Here is an 18,439-nt window from a genome sequence, read left to right as displayed (position 1 = left end):
GCTTTGTTTTATTGCAAAATAGATCTTTATTTTGGGCCAAATTTAATGTTGAATTAATGTTAGAGATGCGTGAGTCATATGAGCTGAAAGTACTTGAAGAGAGCTTCGTCTGAAGCTATAGCATGTCTGATTCGGATTAGCCAATCCAAAGTTATTTTAGATTTGGTACAGCAAGATTTGTAGTGGATAGCACAAAGTCTCCATCTAGGAGAAACTCTTAATAGCAACATTTTGGTCCAAGATTTCATTTTCATATTTTTTTCAAATGGCTTATCAATGCTTTATACTTGATTCTCAGCCCTCTAGTTGTACTTTCGTAAATCCTTGAAGATTAGGTCAATTTATTTTTTAGTCCATGCAGAGTATTCTACTCCTTTCCACCACTTGGCAATTGCACAACAATTTTTTCAATTAACCTTTGATGGTGGACACAATGCCATTGGAGACTTGCAAATGGGGGCATGCGTGAACAAGAAACTTGAGGAAATTCACCCATTCAGAAGGGAAATTTTTGAGTGATAGTTGTGTAGACAACTATGCGACAAGGAGGGTGTTTCCATATTGGATGAAGAGAGTCCTTCCTAGGATAAGAGGAGAATTTTACTTTTAATGTTGCATACACTAATTTGGTTAGGTGATAGTAGCTCTTTATTCTGGAGAGATTGGATGTCTAGTCACCATTCTTGTGGTAGTATTATGTCAAACCACTTTATACATTCAGGGAGAAAGAGTTGAGTGCTCTCATTAGCTTTCATTATAATTGACTGACCTTTATCCTTATCCATGTTAGCACCTTCTAATACTCTTGGTAGAGCAAGAGGCATACAATGGAAAACCATACGATATTGTATTGCTACATGGGCACAAGAGGTTTTCATATGAAGGCCAGAGGTTTGGATATGTAATAAGAGAAGATCTAGCAAGTAGGGATCTTCAAACTGAGATGACATAATTAGGGTGCAATTCAAAGAAGATTGGGCCATTAAACAAAGGTGAAATAGCAGCACCAACTATCATGTCCTTGAGCTCTTGATGGTGGGTATCTAGGACAGCAGCCATACAATTTACCTTTAAACCACAATGGAAAAGAGGATGCCTATAGCAATATAGCCTAAGTGGAGATATGGACATTTTTTGTTTATTTTTTTTATTTTGGATTTTGTGCATCACTAAAGATAGAAGATTAACATGTTGATCTTGGACTAAGGTATCACCTTGATCTTCGACATAGAGGGTTGAAGCCTTAAACTTGAACATACTTGCTCTCTCATACTCATCACCCACTTTTTTGGCTCTCTCAGTTGCTATAAGACAATACTTTTTCATGGTGGGTGATGGGTACAAGAGAGCAAGTCTGTTCAAGTTTAAGGCTTCAACCCTCTATCTCGAAGATCAAGGTATCTTAACCGTAGGTGACACTTTAGCCCAAGATCATCATGTTAATCTTATATATTTAGTAATGCCCAAAATCCAAAAGCAAAAAATACCCATATCTCCACTTAGACTATATTGCTATAGGCATAATCCCTCTTTTCCATCATGGTTTAGATATAAGCTATATGGTTGTTGTCCTAGATACCTGCCATCAAGAGCTCATGGCTATGATAGTGGGTGCCATTGTTTCACCTCTATCTAATGGCCTAATCTTCTTTGAATTGCACCCTAATTATGTCAGCTCAGTTGAAGATCCCTACTTGCTAGAACTTCTTTTATTAGATATCTGAACCTCTAGCTTTCATATGAAAACCTCCTATGCCCATCTAGCAATACAATATCATGCGGTTTTCCATTGTATGCCTCTTGCTATACTAAGAGTATTAGAAGGTGCTAACATAGATAAGGATAAAGATCAGACAATTATAATGAAAACTAATGAGAGCACTCATCGCTTTTTCCCTGAATGTATAAATTGATCTGACATAATACTACCACAAGAATGGCAACTAGATATCCAATCTCTCCATAAGAAAGAGCTGCTACCACCTAAGCAAATCAATATATGCAACATTAAAGGTAAAACTCTCCTCTTACCCCAGGAAGGACTCTCTTCATCCAATATGGATTACAAACACCCTCTTTTCACTGTCTACAGCACAACCATCATGCAAAATTTCCCCTTCTCAACTAGTAAATTCCCTTAAGTTTCTTGTTCAAGCATGCCCACATTCACAAGTCTCCAATGGCATCTATGTCCACTATCAAAGGTTAATTGAAAAAATTGTTGTGCATGTTGTGAATGTTGTCACAGAATTTGAGTATGAGGATAACATGTACAAGGCTGCTCCATATCTTCACCTTCATGATAATTCTACATGGTCAGCAGAATTGCAAACCATCAATTGGATCCATCTGGCTTTAACAAGGGTTTATAGACCGAATGGAAGAATTATATGATGTGTGTAAAAAGCTGCAAGAGCTTTTACAAAAATTATACTAGAAGCTAGCTTCTCCCACTAGCATGCCTGCAACAACTTCTGATGTTACTGCTAGTAGTTCCTCTCCTGTACTGACCTCTACTGCCCTTGCGACACCTTCAGACATTTCATGGGATGTCTTTCCTAGCAAATGCCTTCAAAGGGATAGACCCCTTTCTTCAGATATCCCACTACTGGATCATTAAACATGCATTCTACTGTTTTAGAAAAAGGCAAAGGCAAAACCTTGCTAATGAAGATGAAGTAGCTAAAGCTGTGCTAGACTCTCTTCTCTTGGACATCCAAAGGATTTATGTCCCAAATATGTTTGCTGAAGTGCCCAAAGCCATCAACAAAGTTGGACCCTCAAAGTCACCTTCAATGCTTCTATTTGATTGAACTAATAAAGCTAAATGAGTCCCAATAACTAATCCGCATGAAAAGCCTACAGAACAGGAGCTAGATGGATACATGGATCTATTGTTTCCTAATTGGAAACCAACAAAGTATGATGCTACTTTTAAGGAAATAGATCGTTTGGATCTCTGCATGCAACAACAAAAGGAAGTCACAATCAAGCGCCACATACATTTGTAACTCTTTCACTCTCTTACTTCATGCTCTCATTCTTCTCTAACTCTGTCCCACTCCATTGCGTTCTATGTCCCTGTGTGGTGTCAGAGCCATTTCCTTGAGCAAAGCCAGTATAGGTTGTGGTGACATAAGGTAGTGTACTCGGTTAAGCCATTGCGTGTCATGGTGCCATGTGTTGAGGTATGAGGCATGTAGGCTATGTGACGAGTTCGTAAATCCTCAATCAAGTCCCATAATTCCTATGGCTATCCAAGGTGGATTCTCTACTGCTTTCAAGAGCCTGTCACAATGCTACAAGTCGCTCTCTGTCCCTGTGTGATTTTGTGGGGGATAAAACCATGACATCTTCTTCCATTGCTAACATAAATTGAGTAAGGTGATTTACGTGTTCCTTAATAGTCTCGGTGAATACCAAGATGTCATCAATACAAACTAAGCAAAAAGGAAACTTCGAACGCATTGAATCTGTCCATCCTTGAAAATAAGTAGGGGCACAAACTCCACAAAAATGTGAAAGGCTTTGATGGCTTTCATGATGGCAAGGATTTCCCTTTGATATGTGGGGAGAGAGAGAGAGAGAGAGAGAGAGAGAGAGAGAGAGAGAGAGAGAGATTGTTTGCATGGGCATGTAAAGCATGTAGTATACATAGGTTGATGAATTAATTTAGGACTAACTACCTTTATTGAATTTTTGTAAATATAAGCTGCATTGAATTTATTTTTATTGATTTATTTATTGATAAGTTACTTTTTATTATTGTGTTAGTGCTATATAAAATTATGTAATTGGTAGGACTTTTGTAGTCTTGAGAGTTCATAATGGCAGAGTGCAAAAATTCATCAATCTTAGACTAAACACACACAAGTAAGGATATAATTTATCTTTGAATTTTCATATACAATCATAATAGCTCTGTAAAAAATAAAGTAAATGTCTTCTTCTTCAAGCACATTAAGAAAATGTTTATGTAATTATAAGTGTGTACACATTCCTAAAGGTTGAAAATCAATGAATCATAATACTTATGCTAGACACATTAAAAATTACACGCTTGGGATTATGCATTCTTCTCTAGGAAGATCCCATCCTAGTGAACTAGATGATTCAGATATGCAAGGAGATCATATTGAGAACCAAAATTGTAAATAAACATCTCAAATGTAGGTTGAAATTGACATAGATGATGACGTATGTGGTGCAATTATCTTGCATATTGTAATGGTGGGAGTAGTGTTATTCCACAAACTATTATTAATATGCACTAAGAATTAAAGGCCAAATATAATGCACTAAATATTCAAATTGTTCTTACTAGCTCTCATGAAGCCAAAACTATGGAGTCTAATGAAAGGTGAGACGAACAAGTCAATGATCAAACTATCAACACTTTCGTAAGTCCACCCTTAAGTCGTGACAATAATTCAACTAGCCCTTTTGTTGACCACATCATCAAACATATCCTTCCATAGATGATTATATCTCTACAAATGATCTGTCATTATGTCAACAAACCCTACCAAAAAAAAAGCTTCAAACCCTTTGGGATAAGAACCAAATATCAATTAGGGCAGGACAGAGGATGCTCCAACTATTATTGAGAGACATGGGCAATCCAAGTGTTAGAAATCAAAGTATTGAAGAGTGCAAGCCAAGTTTAAGTAAGCTATTAATGCAATTACTTGATACATGGGATGGAAAACTTAATACAATGTGAATCCCTACATCTTCGGAGCATTTAGACTCCATGCATCATGGCCTTGGCATAGTCCAACTTACACTAGGGATTTTTCATGGGAAGTAAAGACAATGATTGTGAAAATCAGCTTCATGCACCTAGCAAGGAAGATTCTTATGCCAAAGCCTTGTATTCTTATAAACAAAATATGCTAAAAAGAATACTTAAGCATTATTAATTTCTTGAATGTTGTGACAGTCTTAAAAATGCAACAACCCAAGGAAAGAAATATTATTTATTGATTATTTGCCTCTTAAGAAATAATTAAAGCTTTTAGTGTGATCCCAATTGCTTTGACCTTATTATTTGCCTCTTAAGAACTAATTAAAGCTTTTAGTGTGATCCCATAAATGAGTGTTGGGATGGAAGTGTCAACATTAGGACTTTTGGAATCATGATGGTGAGTTTTCTAAGGTCTTGTTCTTCAATGGTTCTAGAGCAATGTAAAAAGAAAACTTGTAGAGGTGGTCCTTAGAACTTGTCACTTCTTTTACATTGGGATGGCTTCCAAGCCTCTCGTGCCACTCAAAAAGACTGATGAGGTCCAAGTCAAGGTCCTTAATGGTGCAAAGGGCTCCATGTAAGGCATTCTTCTTGTTTTATTCATACACTTTATTCGTACTCTTGATGTGTTTTGAAAAAATTTAAGACTACTTACTAGTGAGTTGCAAGACCTTTAGATAAATGGTGTAGAAATCCATGCAATTGCCCTATACAAAAGTTTTTCAATAATCAAATAGGAAAATCAAACTTTTGCATTGTTTGATCAATATTGATGATGGTCACATGGGTGATCATTTGTACAAGGAAAAATAGGATCCTTCAAAGATGATGGGCAATTCTTTTGTCACAGAGATAAAGCCCAACTAACTCTAGATCCTAGAATTCCCTCATTCCAAGGACATTATCTTTATGATATAGTCAATATCAAGCCAAGTATTCTCCAACCTAACAATCTACATGTGAAATGATTGATGCCTTGTCAAGTTCGAAGAAGGTTTTCACACAAGCCAAAAAGAAAGGAAAACCAAAGGTTGCAGTGTTATTTGGAGAGTCTATTCTATGGAAATTGTATGATTTGTATGGTTTCAACTTGTCAATAGAGTTGGTGTATGATACAATGCATGTGTTATCTTTAAGTGTATTTCAAAAATACATATGAACACTTGTAAGAGCCGTGTCCAATGAAAAGAAAAGGTAATTGATTTTTGTTGTGAAAGGACTTATAACCTTTCTCCACCCTTGATTCATCATGGACGATGCCCTTGCAATCCAAGTAAGTACTATGAAAGCTTTAAGGCCGAAGTGAACCAAACATTCATCCAATGGTGCTTACCATATATTTTAACGATAGTTGATAAGATACCAAAGCCAATTTGTGATCTAAGTCTATTGCTCATAGATATTGTGTATGCCTTCTATAATTATAGTCAAGATATTGGTTGGTCAAAAGAATGTTTAGGCATTGTACGTCGTTTGTTTTCTACTTGGAGAATTTGAAAGAAAGAAGCCTTTGGTGCTACTATTTCTCCCTTAAAATGCTAAACAAGTCAAAATAGATTGTCATATGTTGCAAGAAATGGAGAACTACTAGATGAAATATTGAGGTATGGCTCACATGATGTCTATTGGTGTTTTGACTTTGAGTGAACGGTAGCATTAGATGTAACAATGAAGGCTAATAATCATTTTAATTAAATATCATATGCAAACTATTGTTAAGGGACATCTTTCACTTCAATATTTAAGTTATTAGAAATGCAAGCAGATGGAATTTTGTCATGTGAAAGAATACTTATCCAACACTCTTGTCTTGTTTTGCATAAGGGTGACACACTAACTCTCATGGTCGTTGAAACATGACAATGCTCATCGTGTAAGCATAAGATTGTGATAATGGGGAGAAGAGAGAGAATGCAAGACACAAGCAAAATGCAAAATAGATTGATAGTCCTTCATAAGAGCTTATTACATTGTGAGAAAGGTGTCTCTTGTATAGGCATATACAACTTGTTGATTACATAATCAGTGATGTCATAGTCACATGGATCCAACCTCACATGAGTGTAATTGCATCTCTTACATGGGTACATCTCCCCTTTTCCACCACTTTAGAGTTGGTTCTCATGCTCTTTTCCAAGCCTAACATTTAGCATTTGTTCTTATGCTTTTGGACCACAATAATACATGTAGAGCCACTGCATTTTCAATAAATACCACATATCCCAATAGGATTACCCTTGCTCTAGCTAGTTTACACTTCTTAAAATTGAGTTAAATTTTTAAACTATCTAGCTAGTCAAAAGCCATATCAAGCTTCTCATATTGATTGATAGAACTATATACATAAAGATAAATTAATAATGAATTGCATTATTTAAAAAAAAAGGGGTCAATACTATATTTATCCTTTTTTGAAACCAAGCCAACCCATTAGACATGCCAAAATCCCCATGGCATAATGAAAATTATATTGTTTTGGTATGAGAGACTGAGATCATGAGAGCAAAAAGGCTATAGATTGATGCTACAAGATTGATTTTCTTGTAGGTCATTCCTTGTTTCCTTGGTGTTTTCTCGAGAGCTCCAAAAACTCATAGACTTGTTCCTCTAATGACCTAAAGACCTTATCTGCTAGTAGATTATATGTTTATGCTATCCCATATAGTTTCAAAATACACCTATCCTTCAACTGATGATACACCTATCCTTGAATGCAAGATATTGAAGTTCAAATTCCTGCATTGACTGTAGTGTTGTCTCTACTCAAAATTCAAGGTAGTCTTATCTGCTAGTAGATTATATGTGTATGCTATCCCATAAATACACCTATCCTTCAACTCATTATACACCTATCCTTGGATGCAAGATATTGAAGTTCAAAATCTTGCATTATCTGTAGTGTTGTCTCTACTCAAAACTCAAGGTAGTTACTCTTAGTTGAAAAAAGGGCAAATCAGGCCCAAGAAGAAACATCCCGAGTAAAATGGCAAGATGTCATTTGGTAGAGGATAACTTCTATGTAATAGTGGAAGAGACCTTTAATGAGGGCCCGGATCTCTGCAATGTACAATATAAGGAGATTGTGGGTTAAGTCCAACATGGTGTCATGGAATGTATAGGATTTAGGAGATCCTAAACAATGTGTTGCATGCTTTGGCCTTATTGAAAAATATAAATTGCATACTCCTAACACTCCAAGAAACTAAGTTGGAAACTTCAGAGGCTATGCAAGTGACATGGAATGAATACAAGTGCTTTACTAAAGCTAGAAGCCAAGTCCATGGAGGTACAACAATACATTTATCTTGCCATGTGCTGATCTCCAGGCCAGCTCACAATTGCATGATGATGAAGGATAAATGATGGCCGTAACAATACCATTAGATGTAAAAGAGCTAGATGTCATATTGATTTATGGATCTAATGTCTCCTCTAACAAAGTCCAAAAGTGATGGTGGCTATCCTCTAAGTTAGGCCTCATCCATTTTGTTGTGGTAGGAGATTAAACAATTACTCACAAGAGTGTGACAAATCTCAATCTAACTCAAGAATGATTATTGAAGAGAAAGGTAGGTGGGAAGCTCTACTATCCACCTTTACTATATATAAATTATTAAGCAAAAATTGAGTGAATGCGAGTGCAAGAGCAAAACAAAGACAAGAGTGCACAATAAGACTGAATAAAATCTTTCCCCATACACAAGAGAGCACCTTCCTAATGCATGTACATAATGATTTATATTCTTTACATTTGTGCTCAACAATTATGAAAAGTATCGTTTTGGACCTTTTCCTTTCCTTACTTATCAACTTGCTCTTACTAATGATCCTTGAGGCCTATCTATATTATGCTAAGGCCTAAGCATATTGTTACAAAAAAATTGTTGCCTTGAGATCATAATGTAAAGGCTATAATAATATAATAATAAACTCCCAAGCATAAGAATACAAATAAATAATTAGTAATCTCACACCAAGGCGCTCCACTAGTAAACACAAAATACATGGCATCTACATTTCACTTGTCTATCTAGTAATAAATTAAATATCATAACATTTCTTGAGGGTTAAAAGGCAACTATTCTTAGTATATTAAAAACAAAACAAATAGCATGAGAGATCAATCTCTTGTGCAACTATTCTTAGTGTATTAAAAACAAAACAAAGAGCACAAGAGATCAATCATATGTTAGTGTCGTCTGATGCACTAAATCAATGAGGAAAAACCAAAAGGGAAGCAATGTGTTGCATTAAATCAACGAGGAAAAACCAAAAGGGAAGCAATATGTGTTGCCACATGTAGTGCATCTACATATCCACTATGAAAATAAGGCACCCTAGATTATCCAAGCATTGATTTGTGCAAATATCTGTATTTGATCGAGAACTTAATATGGTTGTAAGCGGTATGCAGATATCAAAAAATCATAAATTGGAGTAAGAGATGGCTTTTGGAAGATTGTACCAATTCTCTCGTCATGCAATCGTCTCTAATTTGTTCTTGCTCTCATGTTCACTCAATTTTTATTAATTATTATTTATGTATAGTGAAGGTGGTGGATAGCAAACTCCCTCCTTACATTGAGCACAAGCTGACCGATGCAATTGCCTAAGTTAGTCCCCTTACATTTGACATAATTGCCATAAGAACTCCACCTAGAGAGAAGCAAGGCTCAAACAATTCTACATAAGCAACAACATGCAATGGTTGACCCCTAATGTGACTAAATGTTTTGAGTGTGTGTGGACTCTAGCCAATGCCCACTTATGTAGTCGACCAGAACCATCTACATGAATAAAGTATAATATGGGCTACTCCTTTTGAATTAAAAGCCTCTTCTTACTGAAGAGGTACATATGTTTATTAGAAGAATTTAGGAGGAAAAGTTGGATAGGAAGTTGAGTCCTAGATTGAATTGGTCCAATTGCATAATAGTGAATTCCTACTCAAAGGAGTATGAGAAAAATAAGGCTACAAGGAAGAGGAAATCTCCTTGTAGTACTGGAAATGTCCTGTTATTTAGCTTTTTCTTGCTAACACTCCTAATGATCCAATTCTGCTGCTTCCTGTAAGGAAATGAAGATGTTTCATTCTCTCTCAAGAAATGGCTCCTATTGAAGTGGCATCACAGAAGAGCTTGTAAAATCGCAAGACAATATCATTGTCTTTCCAAACCTCAGTAAGAAACAATGTTGCAACCAAAGATAACAGACGTGTTCAGGAAATGAGATTTAAGGCATAAGGTCAATGCACACAATATACGAAAGCTCAATGCCTGCAATTTAGCTGAGGTCCGCTCCCCTAAATTGAAATCTACAAAGCTACAACTCATCCTAACAAAATTAAAGCAAATGCATAGAGACTCTTTCCCCAGTGCAAATTAGTAGTCTACATGCCCCTATTGAGAGATGCAATTGCAATTAAATGGACCAAAAAGTTTGAACTGCTTACTCCTAATAAAACAAATGCAGGTCAGGTAAAGAAGCAACGTTGTCTGTTTCACCACCCATTTTTCAACTGAAACAACTAAAAGAAGGATAATAGAACTACGCTGTGCCACTACCCATTGGACACCAATCATATCAAGGTTGAATGGTGTTAAATGCAGTTACACGTTCAGTGAAGTAGTCAAATTTTTATCAGTTAATATAGCTGGTATGAAGCCGGTTGTTATAATCAGATCTGGGAGCAAATTGCTCCAGTATTCGCTCCATTAATGTTAAGGAAATTACCTATCAGAACAATCCAGAAATGACATCTTCAAAACTGAAACCATGTAGTGGAATCTGTACAGCAGGCTTACTGCTTATACAAAGCTTTTAGGCGTCGTGCAGCTTCAAGAATGTTTTCCCTGTGGCCAAAGGCACTAGCCCGGATGAAGCCTTCACCTGCAGGTCCAAATCCACTTCCAGGGGTAGTTACAATGTGAGCCTTCTCGAGGATCTCAGCAAAAACATCCCATGAGTTGCACCCTGGGAATTGAACCCACACATACGGTGCATTCCTGCCTCCAAATGTCTTGAAGCCAAGCGAGGTGAAGATCTCCACCAAAATTTGTGTGTTTTCCTTGTAAAAGGCTACCACATCGTTCATGGCCTTCCAGCCTTCTTCAGAGAGGCAAGCTAAGCCTCCTGCTTGGGCTATGTTTGATGCCCCGTTGAAACATGTACACATGACCCTGTTGAAATCATTAATGACAGGAAAGCCATCAGAGTAAAGCAATTCACCTGGAACCACCGTCCATCCAAGCCGGACACCAGTAAAACCAGCATATTTAGAGAAGGATCCTATCTCAATGGCAACCTCTCTAGAACCAGGAATCTCAAAGATGGATCTGGGGTTGTCATCTGACAAATAAATGGCATAAGCAGAGTCATACACTATGATGGAGCCATTCTTTTTAGCAAAGGCCACCAACTCTGTCAACTGTTCTCGAGTAGCAGCTGCACCTGTGGGATTGTTGGGGGAGCAGAAATAAATTACATCCTTTCTGGGCACATAGGACAAATCAGGGAAAAAGTTGTTATCTGGGGAGCACTTCATGTAGCCGATGTTGCCGTACTGCTGGACATCTTTCAAATACTCCCCAGTCTGACCCACCATCACACTAGTGTCCACATAGGCTGGATACGAGGGATCCTGCACGGCCATCGAAACATTGGGGCCGAATAGAAGCTGCAGGCGCGCAATGTCACACTTTGCACCATCCGACACAAAGATCTCATTCTCCTTGACGTTGAGGCCTCCATAAAGCTTCTCGGCAATGGCTGATCGGAGGGCTTTCTCACCCTGTTCAGCACCGTAGCCACTGTATCCATCTAAGGTGGACAGACCCTTCGCACGGTGCTCCATGGCAGCTGCAATGACCCCGGGGATGGGCTCTGTGGTGTCACCTATACCCAAGCTGATTACTGTGGCGTCAGGGTACTTCTGCATGTGGGCATTGCGGCGGCGGGCAATCTCCGGGAAGAGGTAGCCGGCCTGCAGTTTGGCCATATTGGGGTTGCGGGGAACCTGCGTCTTGGCGACGGTCTTCTCCAGGGGCTCTGCCACACAGGTCGGTGTGACGCGGAGGGTCCTGCAGCAGAAGGAGGCGCCATTCCCTGCAAGATTTTTAATGGTTCTGAGGTGCGCATTCCCTCCAAGGAAGAGGGGCGAAGAGGAGGACGAGAGCAGGGCTTCCCTATTTTGATGAGCCGCACCCGCACCTTGAAGAGTTGCCGGTGCCAGCTCCATGGCCATCGCAAGCTCTGTCGGCTCTGTGAAAACCCTAAGTTTTTAAGAGGGAGTTATAAAGTGTAACGTCCTGTGTCTCATTGGTACCAAAGTGCCCGTTGAGGCGAAAGTAACGCGGCGCAAATCTTGTTGGTTTGATTGGACGGCAATTTGCAGTCCCCTTGGGCCTTCACCGAGGCGCAATTCGACTGCAGGCTCGGACCAGACCAGCATACGCCTCCCGTATCGCATCGATTGCGAGATGGTTAGACCACCTTTTCATGTGTTGTGTAGGTAGCCCATCGTTCGTATCAAAGGATCAGTTCAGCCAGATTAGCTCACTGCAATCTATCGATCGCCTATGTGGCCAACAAACTCCCATGCAATGTCGACATTACAATGAACGAAGAGAGAAAGTGAGAATAAGGAGAGAGAATATGCTTGCCACCACTAATGTCATTCCACCACATCAACACGAACCGTAGTGGGTTCAGTACTCCTTGGATTTTCAAGGGGCCACTTTACTCTAGAGCCATTGTCAAGGTTCATTGCATCCATCCATGCATTAATGAATACCATGACTTGTATTGGTCACATATACATGCATATGTCATGGCTCTTAAGGACTCAATTGCCCTTGTTCCTTTTACAACCAATAAGAGGCTAGGGTAGGAGGACACAAGATGCTCACAATCACATGTTTCTAAGCATGATCATACTCATCTTTCTAGGCTCGCACACTCCACACAATGCCAATTCCAAGTAGGTGACCAAGTGTTGCTTTGCTTATAAGAAAGAGCCACTCAAATATCGTGTTAAACAATAGGACTACAAAGAGCACAAAAAGGATGAAAAAGAAGAAATTAAACATGCTTATGATAAGCAAGAGTGAAAGCCTAAGCAAGCAAATGAAAAAGGTCCCATAAGAGAGTCACAAGGCTAACTAAATTGCAAGAAGGCAAAGACTCAACTTTTGACCATCTAACCATGATTGTGAAGAAAGTTTGAAGGAAACACAAGTCCTATGAACCAAATGGTTTTTCATTCATTAATCACTCTTCTCTAGGTCTTTAGCAAGGCATAGATTAGTATTGCAAACTTTGAGTCTTAGAGGTACAAGAAGTTCATACTTTGGACCATCATATTTTAAATGCAATTGATGCTTTTCAACAGTATTTTTTGATGATCATAACACCCTTTTTATCACTCAAAGATAGAGTACCCAAATAGTAACATATTTGATGCTTGGTTATGAGAACTAGCTTTAAAGGAGTGGATAGATATATGAATGGATAAGGATGAATGAGTTGGCACCAAAAACAGGACACATGCATTGTACTAGATGTAACCATATTCCTATATAGAGGCACCAAGTAATGCAATAAGTATCTTGCTTCTTATCCCATGATGAATGGCTATTTAATTCTTCCTCCATAATCTCTTCACATAGTATGAAATCCACACACACACTCTCCTCTTCTCTTACATCCTCTCTACTTCTCAAGCATCTTAGCCATAACATTCACTTAAACTCCATAACCTATTCTTCTTTCTCTAGTCATAAGTTGTGTGCTCTTCCAAATTTCAAGCATCTTAACCATAACATTAAAATCAAGAACCTATTCTTCTTTCTCTAGTCATAAGTTGTATGCTCTTCCAAATTTCAAGTCCAACCCTTATTGGGATTGACCCATGCACCTTTCTCCACTCTAAGATTCTCCACATCAACGCATAGCTTTGCATTCTAGTGTCAACAAATACATTGACCATGCAAGTATAAGCAACAACCTCCCTAGACTGTAGATTACACGCATGACCAAATGCATGCCTTTCCACCTCTAAATTGTGATATGTATAACAAGCACACAACACACACACCCAAGCAAACTAGTTAGCGTGAATTAGCATTTGCACCATCAACTAGTTCCACTTTTTGAATTCCCCTACATAGCCAAGAAGATCTAGCATAGCAACATAGTGCAAAGTAGAGAGGACCGATAAAAATGTCAATTATTTACAATAATACATGTTTGACACATTTCCTCAAACATCAGCAAACTACCTAAAGTATTTCCCCCTTTGCATACCCAAATATGCATGCAATCCACGCGAGAGAGAGAGAGAGAGAGAGAGAGAGAGAGAGAGAGAGAGAGAAGAGAGAGAGAGAGAGAGAGAACTCCAAGAATCATTATGTATAACTTGCCTTCCCTTATTCAAATGTCACTGAAAGAATAAAGAATAAAGTGATCGTGATGGGTGCCCACCACTTGCAATGTACAAGTGTGTAGGTATTTTTAGTGTAATGAATACATGAGCGGTTATGCATAGATGCCTTTACCCCCAACAACCTCTCACTTCAAGGTAAATGTGCCCTTAGTGAGGAGAGAATGAGAAAAAAGTGACAAAGTACAAGATGATAAGGAATAGCCATCATCTCATCCTACACCCATCATTTTTCTAAGGAAGGTAAAACATTCACTGAGAGACTTTTAGTGAGCAGATCTACAGGATTCTTATTAGTTGAGGTTTTAACAAGCTCAACAAACTTATCCTCTACCACCTCCCTGATGAAGTGATAGCACATCCCAATGTGCTTTGTCTTTGCACGAAAGATCAAATTCTTAGTCAATTGAATGGCATTCATAGAATCCAAATGCAGTGCAAGGACCACATCAATTATATGAAGGTCTATGACTAGATGGCCTAGCTAGAGTGTCTCCTTACAAGCCTCAATGGCTGCAACATACTCTTCCTTTGTAGTGGAAATGGTCGTGTATTTCTACACCTTGGATATCCAAGAAGCATCACCTTCAACAAAGGTGAAGACATAGCTAGAGATGACTTCCTACTATCTGCATGTCCTACATAATTAGAGTTTGTGAACCCCATGACTCCTGTATCTTGGCCACCATAACATACACATATATCTGCATTGCCCTTAAGGAACCTTACGATACCCTTTACAACATCTCAATATTGCCTATCAAGTGTTGCTATATAGCGTGCCACAACTCCTACTGCAAATGCTATGTCACAACGAGTGGCTATCATGGCATACATCAAATTGCCCACTACAAATGCATAAGGAATTCTGGCCATCCGAGGTCTTTTGCTCATCAAACTATGGAAAATTGGCCCAACTAACCTTCACTTGAGAAGCTAAAGGACAGCCAATAGGCTTAACATCTTACATATGAAATTATTGAAGAACCTTCTAGATGTACTCCTCCTATGACAAGTAAAGGAAACCCTTAGAGTGATTCTGCATGATGCACATCCTAAGAATATGTAAGGGCTATCCCATGTCCTTTATCTCAAAGCTCTTCTTAAGCTAATTTTTCAAGGCATATAGCTCATCATGAGCGCTCCCCAATCAATATATATCATCAACATAGAGTACCAAAATCATAAGGCTATCATTACGAGCATTATTTGTATATAAACACAGATCCATATCACTATTGGTATATGCCTGGGAATGCATGAAAGCATCAAACTTATGGCACCATTCCCTAGGTTCTTGCTTAAGGCCATAAAGGCTATTTCTCAACTTGCACACGAGGTGTTCCTTGCATTTTCACCTCATGAAAAATAATCTCGTGGCTTTGTATAACCTTTTGAGCTTATGGATCCCATAAGTAATAGCCCATCTCATCTGCACCCCCATAACCAATAAATATACATTTTATAAACTTAGGATCTAGCTTATTATGTTTGTCCTTGGGAACGTGACAGAAAGCCTCGCAACCAAAGACATGCGAATGAGCATATGATGGAGGTTTTCCAAACCATATCTCCTTTGTAACTTGATAGTTAAGAGCACTACATAGGGATCAATTAATCAAATGTATGACAGTATTAACTACCTTACCCGAAAATTGTTGCAATAAGCATATTAGCTAAGCATTCTAAGAACTTGCTCATGAATCGTCTTATTCATGTGCTCAGCTATACCATTCTGGAGTGGGGTGTACAAGGTGGTCAACTAACCCTTAATACCCCTCTCATCACTAAATTTCTCATAGACTTTAGAGATATACTCTCCTCCATTATCAGAATGTAGGCATTTTAGATTATGCCTAGACTAGTTCTCAACAAAAGCAAGCCAAAGTTGAAATGTAGCCAAGACTTCCTATTTTGCTCTATGAGGTATGCCCAGACCTTATGTGAGTAATCACCAATCAAAGTAATGAAATAGCTCATGCCACCTAAAGACTTGTAGAGCATAGGTCCACAAACATCAAAATGAACAAGAGCCAAAGGCTCATCCATGCGCATAAAGCTAGACTTTTATGCGAATTACGGGTTTGTTGTCTATAATAAAGATAATGATCACAAGAATTAAAGCACTTATATTTAAGGGGTGGAAGATACTGCAAATGGGTAAGCATTTTTATTCCCTTTAAGGACATGTGCCCAAGGTGATGATACCATAATGATACAGTGGTACTGTATTTATTATCAAAACATAGTTAATAGGCCCAAATACAAGGAAGGGATAAAGACTGCTAGACTTAGCATCTCGTGATTCCCACGGATAAGCTTCCATGAGTAATCACCAAAAGAGACAACATAACCTACATCATCCAATTGTCCATCTGAAAGTAGGCTTTCGGTCAAAGCCAAACATGGTATACATCACACAAAGTAGACATATTGCTCGAAGGAAACTACAACTGGACATCTCCAATACCAACAATATCCAAGGTTAGGTTATTGCCCAATCTAATAGATCTTGGCATGCTACGATAGGAGTGGAACCACACTCGATGGGGGGGAGGGGGGGGGGGGGGGGGGGGGGCGACATGAAATGAAGCCCCTAAATCAAGAAGCCAACATTGAGTATAGGTAGACGAGGCATCAATCAACTATGAAACATCAAGAGAAGAAGCTATAAGTATGTAGTTATCATTAGAATCACTCTACATTATATGAATCTCTTCAATCTTGACACTAGACTTGCTAGGGATAATGATGCAATCATCATTCTTTTCATGTACTTTGTCCTTTCCCTTTTCTTTGTGCTTGTCATCATGCTTTTTGTGGCACTATGGCTAAATAAAACCTTACTTCCCATAATAGTGACAAGTCAATGCAAACTTACAGCCATGGGACTTACTAGGAGATTGTCCACATGATTGAGAACGACTTTTGAGAGTCGCTTCCATGGTAGTCATTACTGCTCCTACCATTATTGCCTATGACTGTCAAAACATGAGAGATGGGGGAAGTATCTGCATTCTTTCTGTCAATCTCTTCATTCAGGAGTGAGCCCTCTATATCCTACAATTTCAGCCCATCAGTAGGCATATTTGCACACATAATAGTACTGAATGTGTCCCATGACTCAGGCAATATAACCAACAAGAACAAGGGAGGAAGACTATCCTTAAATTCAATCCCTTGTGAAGACAAGTCGCTAAAAATAGAATAAAACTAATTTAAGTGGGAGGACATGGGGGTCCTCTCCTTCATACGTAGGTCCATGAGTTTCTTTAACTAATACATTTGAGAGGCAGGGCTCCGATTATCATAAACATTGTGAATCTTATTCCATAACCACAAACAATTTGCCCATTAGAGACAACATTATGGAATACCTGCTTAGAGAGTGACAAAATGATTGTAGCTTTACATAACTCATCTAGTTCAGCCCAATCCTCTACATCAAAGTGTTTGGGCTTTACACCCTCATGTCTCAATGGCTTAATTTATAATTATTGCACTAGAACCTACTAGATTTGTGCATTTCAATAGCTATAATTTGTGCCGTCCAACTTCTTAATGTTAAACATAGCAATGTCATTCGACCCATTAGCTATAATGCAAGATATGAAAGCATAATCCAAGACAAATAGGATACCCCAAAATCACAGCCAAATCAAGCTTTGAGAGGAAGAGAAACTACCAAAATGGTGAGTTGTCCACAACCTGTAATCAAGTAATTGTCAAATCCAAGTGCCTGCCCTCAAACAGAATGTATAAAACTAAAATGATATGCTCTTGTAATAGACTATAGAAATATGCCAACAACCATGTGTGAGCAACCAAGAAAGAAAGACCAAGAAGAAGAGACATTGAAAGTTGTCAACAAGCAAAAACATCATACACATAGAAGATCTCAAGGTAAAGAGAAGAGAACTCCCAAATGCATAACCCACTAAGCAAAGCCCAATACATAACCCAGAAGCATATAAATATCATCGACAATACACTGACAAACCTATGCATCCAATGCATATAAAGAGAGTATGTACATGAAGTAAATGTCTCACAGTCTCGATGAAGATAAGCTCAAGCTCAACTGCATAAATCCAAAGCTCTATGTAACATCCAAAGTAGCGTAGGTAACTCCCATAGGAACAAAATCAAATGCCAAATGAGCAATGCAATCTCAAAACATCAAGTACATGAGTAACCAAGGCATGTAACTACAGCCAAGATCAATGTAATGGAGCCAAAATCTCAACTCAAAA

The 18,439-nt window shown here is 38.4% G+C and overlaps 1 protein-coding gene across 1 annotated transcript; it reads right to left on the bottom strand.

Moving 5' to 3' along the window:
- Nucleotides 1–10,373: 10,373 nt before the first annotated feature.
- Nucleotides 10,374–12,127, bottom strand: AGD2 (Pyridoxal phosphate (PLP)-dependent transferases superfamily protein). Its single transcript, XM_087700952.1, has one exon. It carries the CDS (start codon nucleotides 11,988–11,990, stop codon nucleotides 10,548–10,550), a length of 1,443 nt encoding a protein of 480 aa, XP_087557078.1. The 5' UTR covers nucleotides 11,991–12,127; the 3' UTR covers nucleotides 10,374–10,547.
- Nucleotides 12,128–18,439: the final 6,312 nt, after the last annotated feature.

The sequence above is a fragment of the Lygodium microphyllum genome, chromosome 2 (assembly GCF_053477565.2).
Source record: "Lygodium microphyllum isolate KBCC chromosome 2, Lygodium_microphyllum_v1.1.10, whole genome shotgun sequence".
Lineage (NCBI taxonomy): Eukaryota > Viridiplantae > Streptophyta > Polypodiopsida > Schizaeales > Lygodiaceae > Lygodium > Lygodium microphyllum.
The sequence above is the reverse complement of the archived record's forward strand: the minus strand, read 5'-3'. Positions and strand labels throughout refer to the sequence as shown.

Bases quoted from the DNA above. Each gene is read 5' to 3' on its own strand.
- AGD2 (XM_087700952.1), bottom strand. From the start codon at position 11,990: ATGGCCATGGAGCTGGCACCGGCAACTCTTCAAGGTGCGGGTGCGGCT.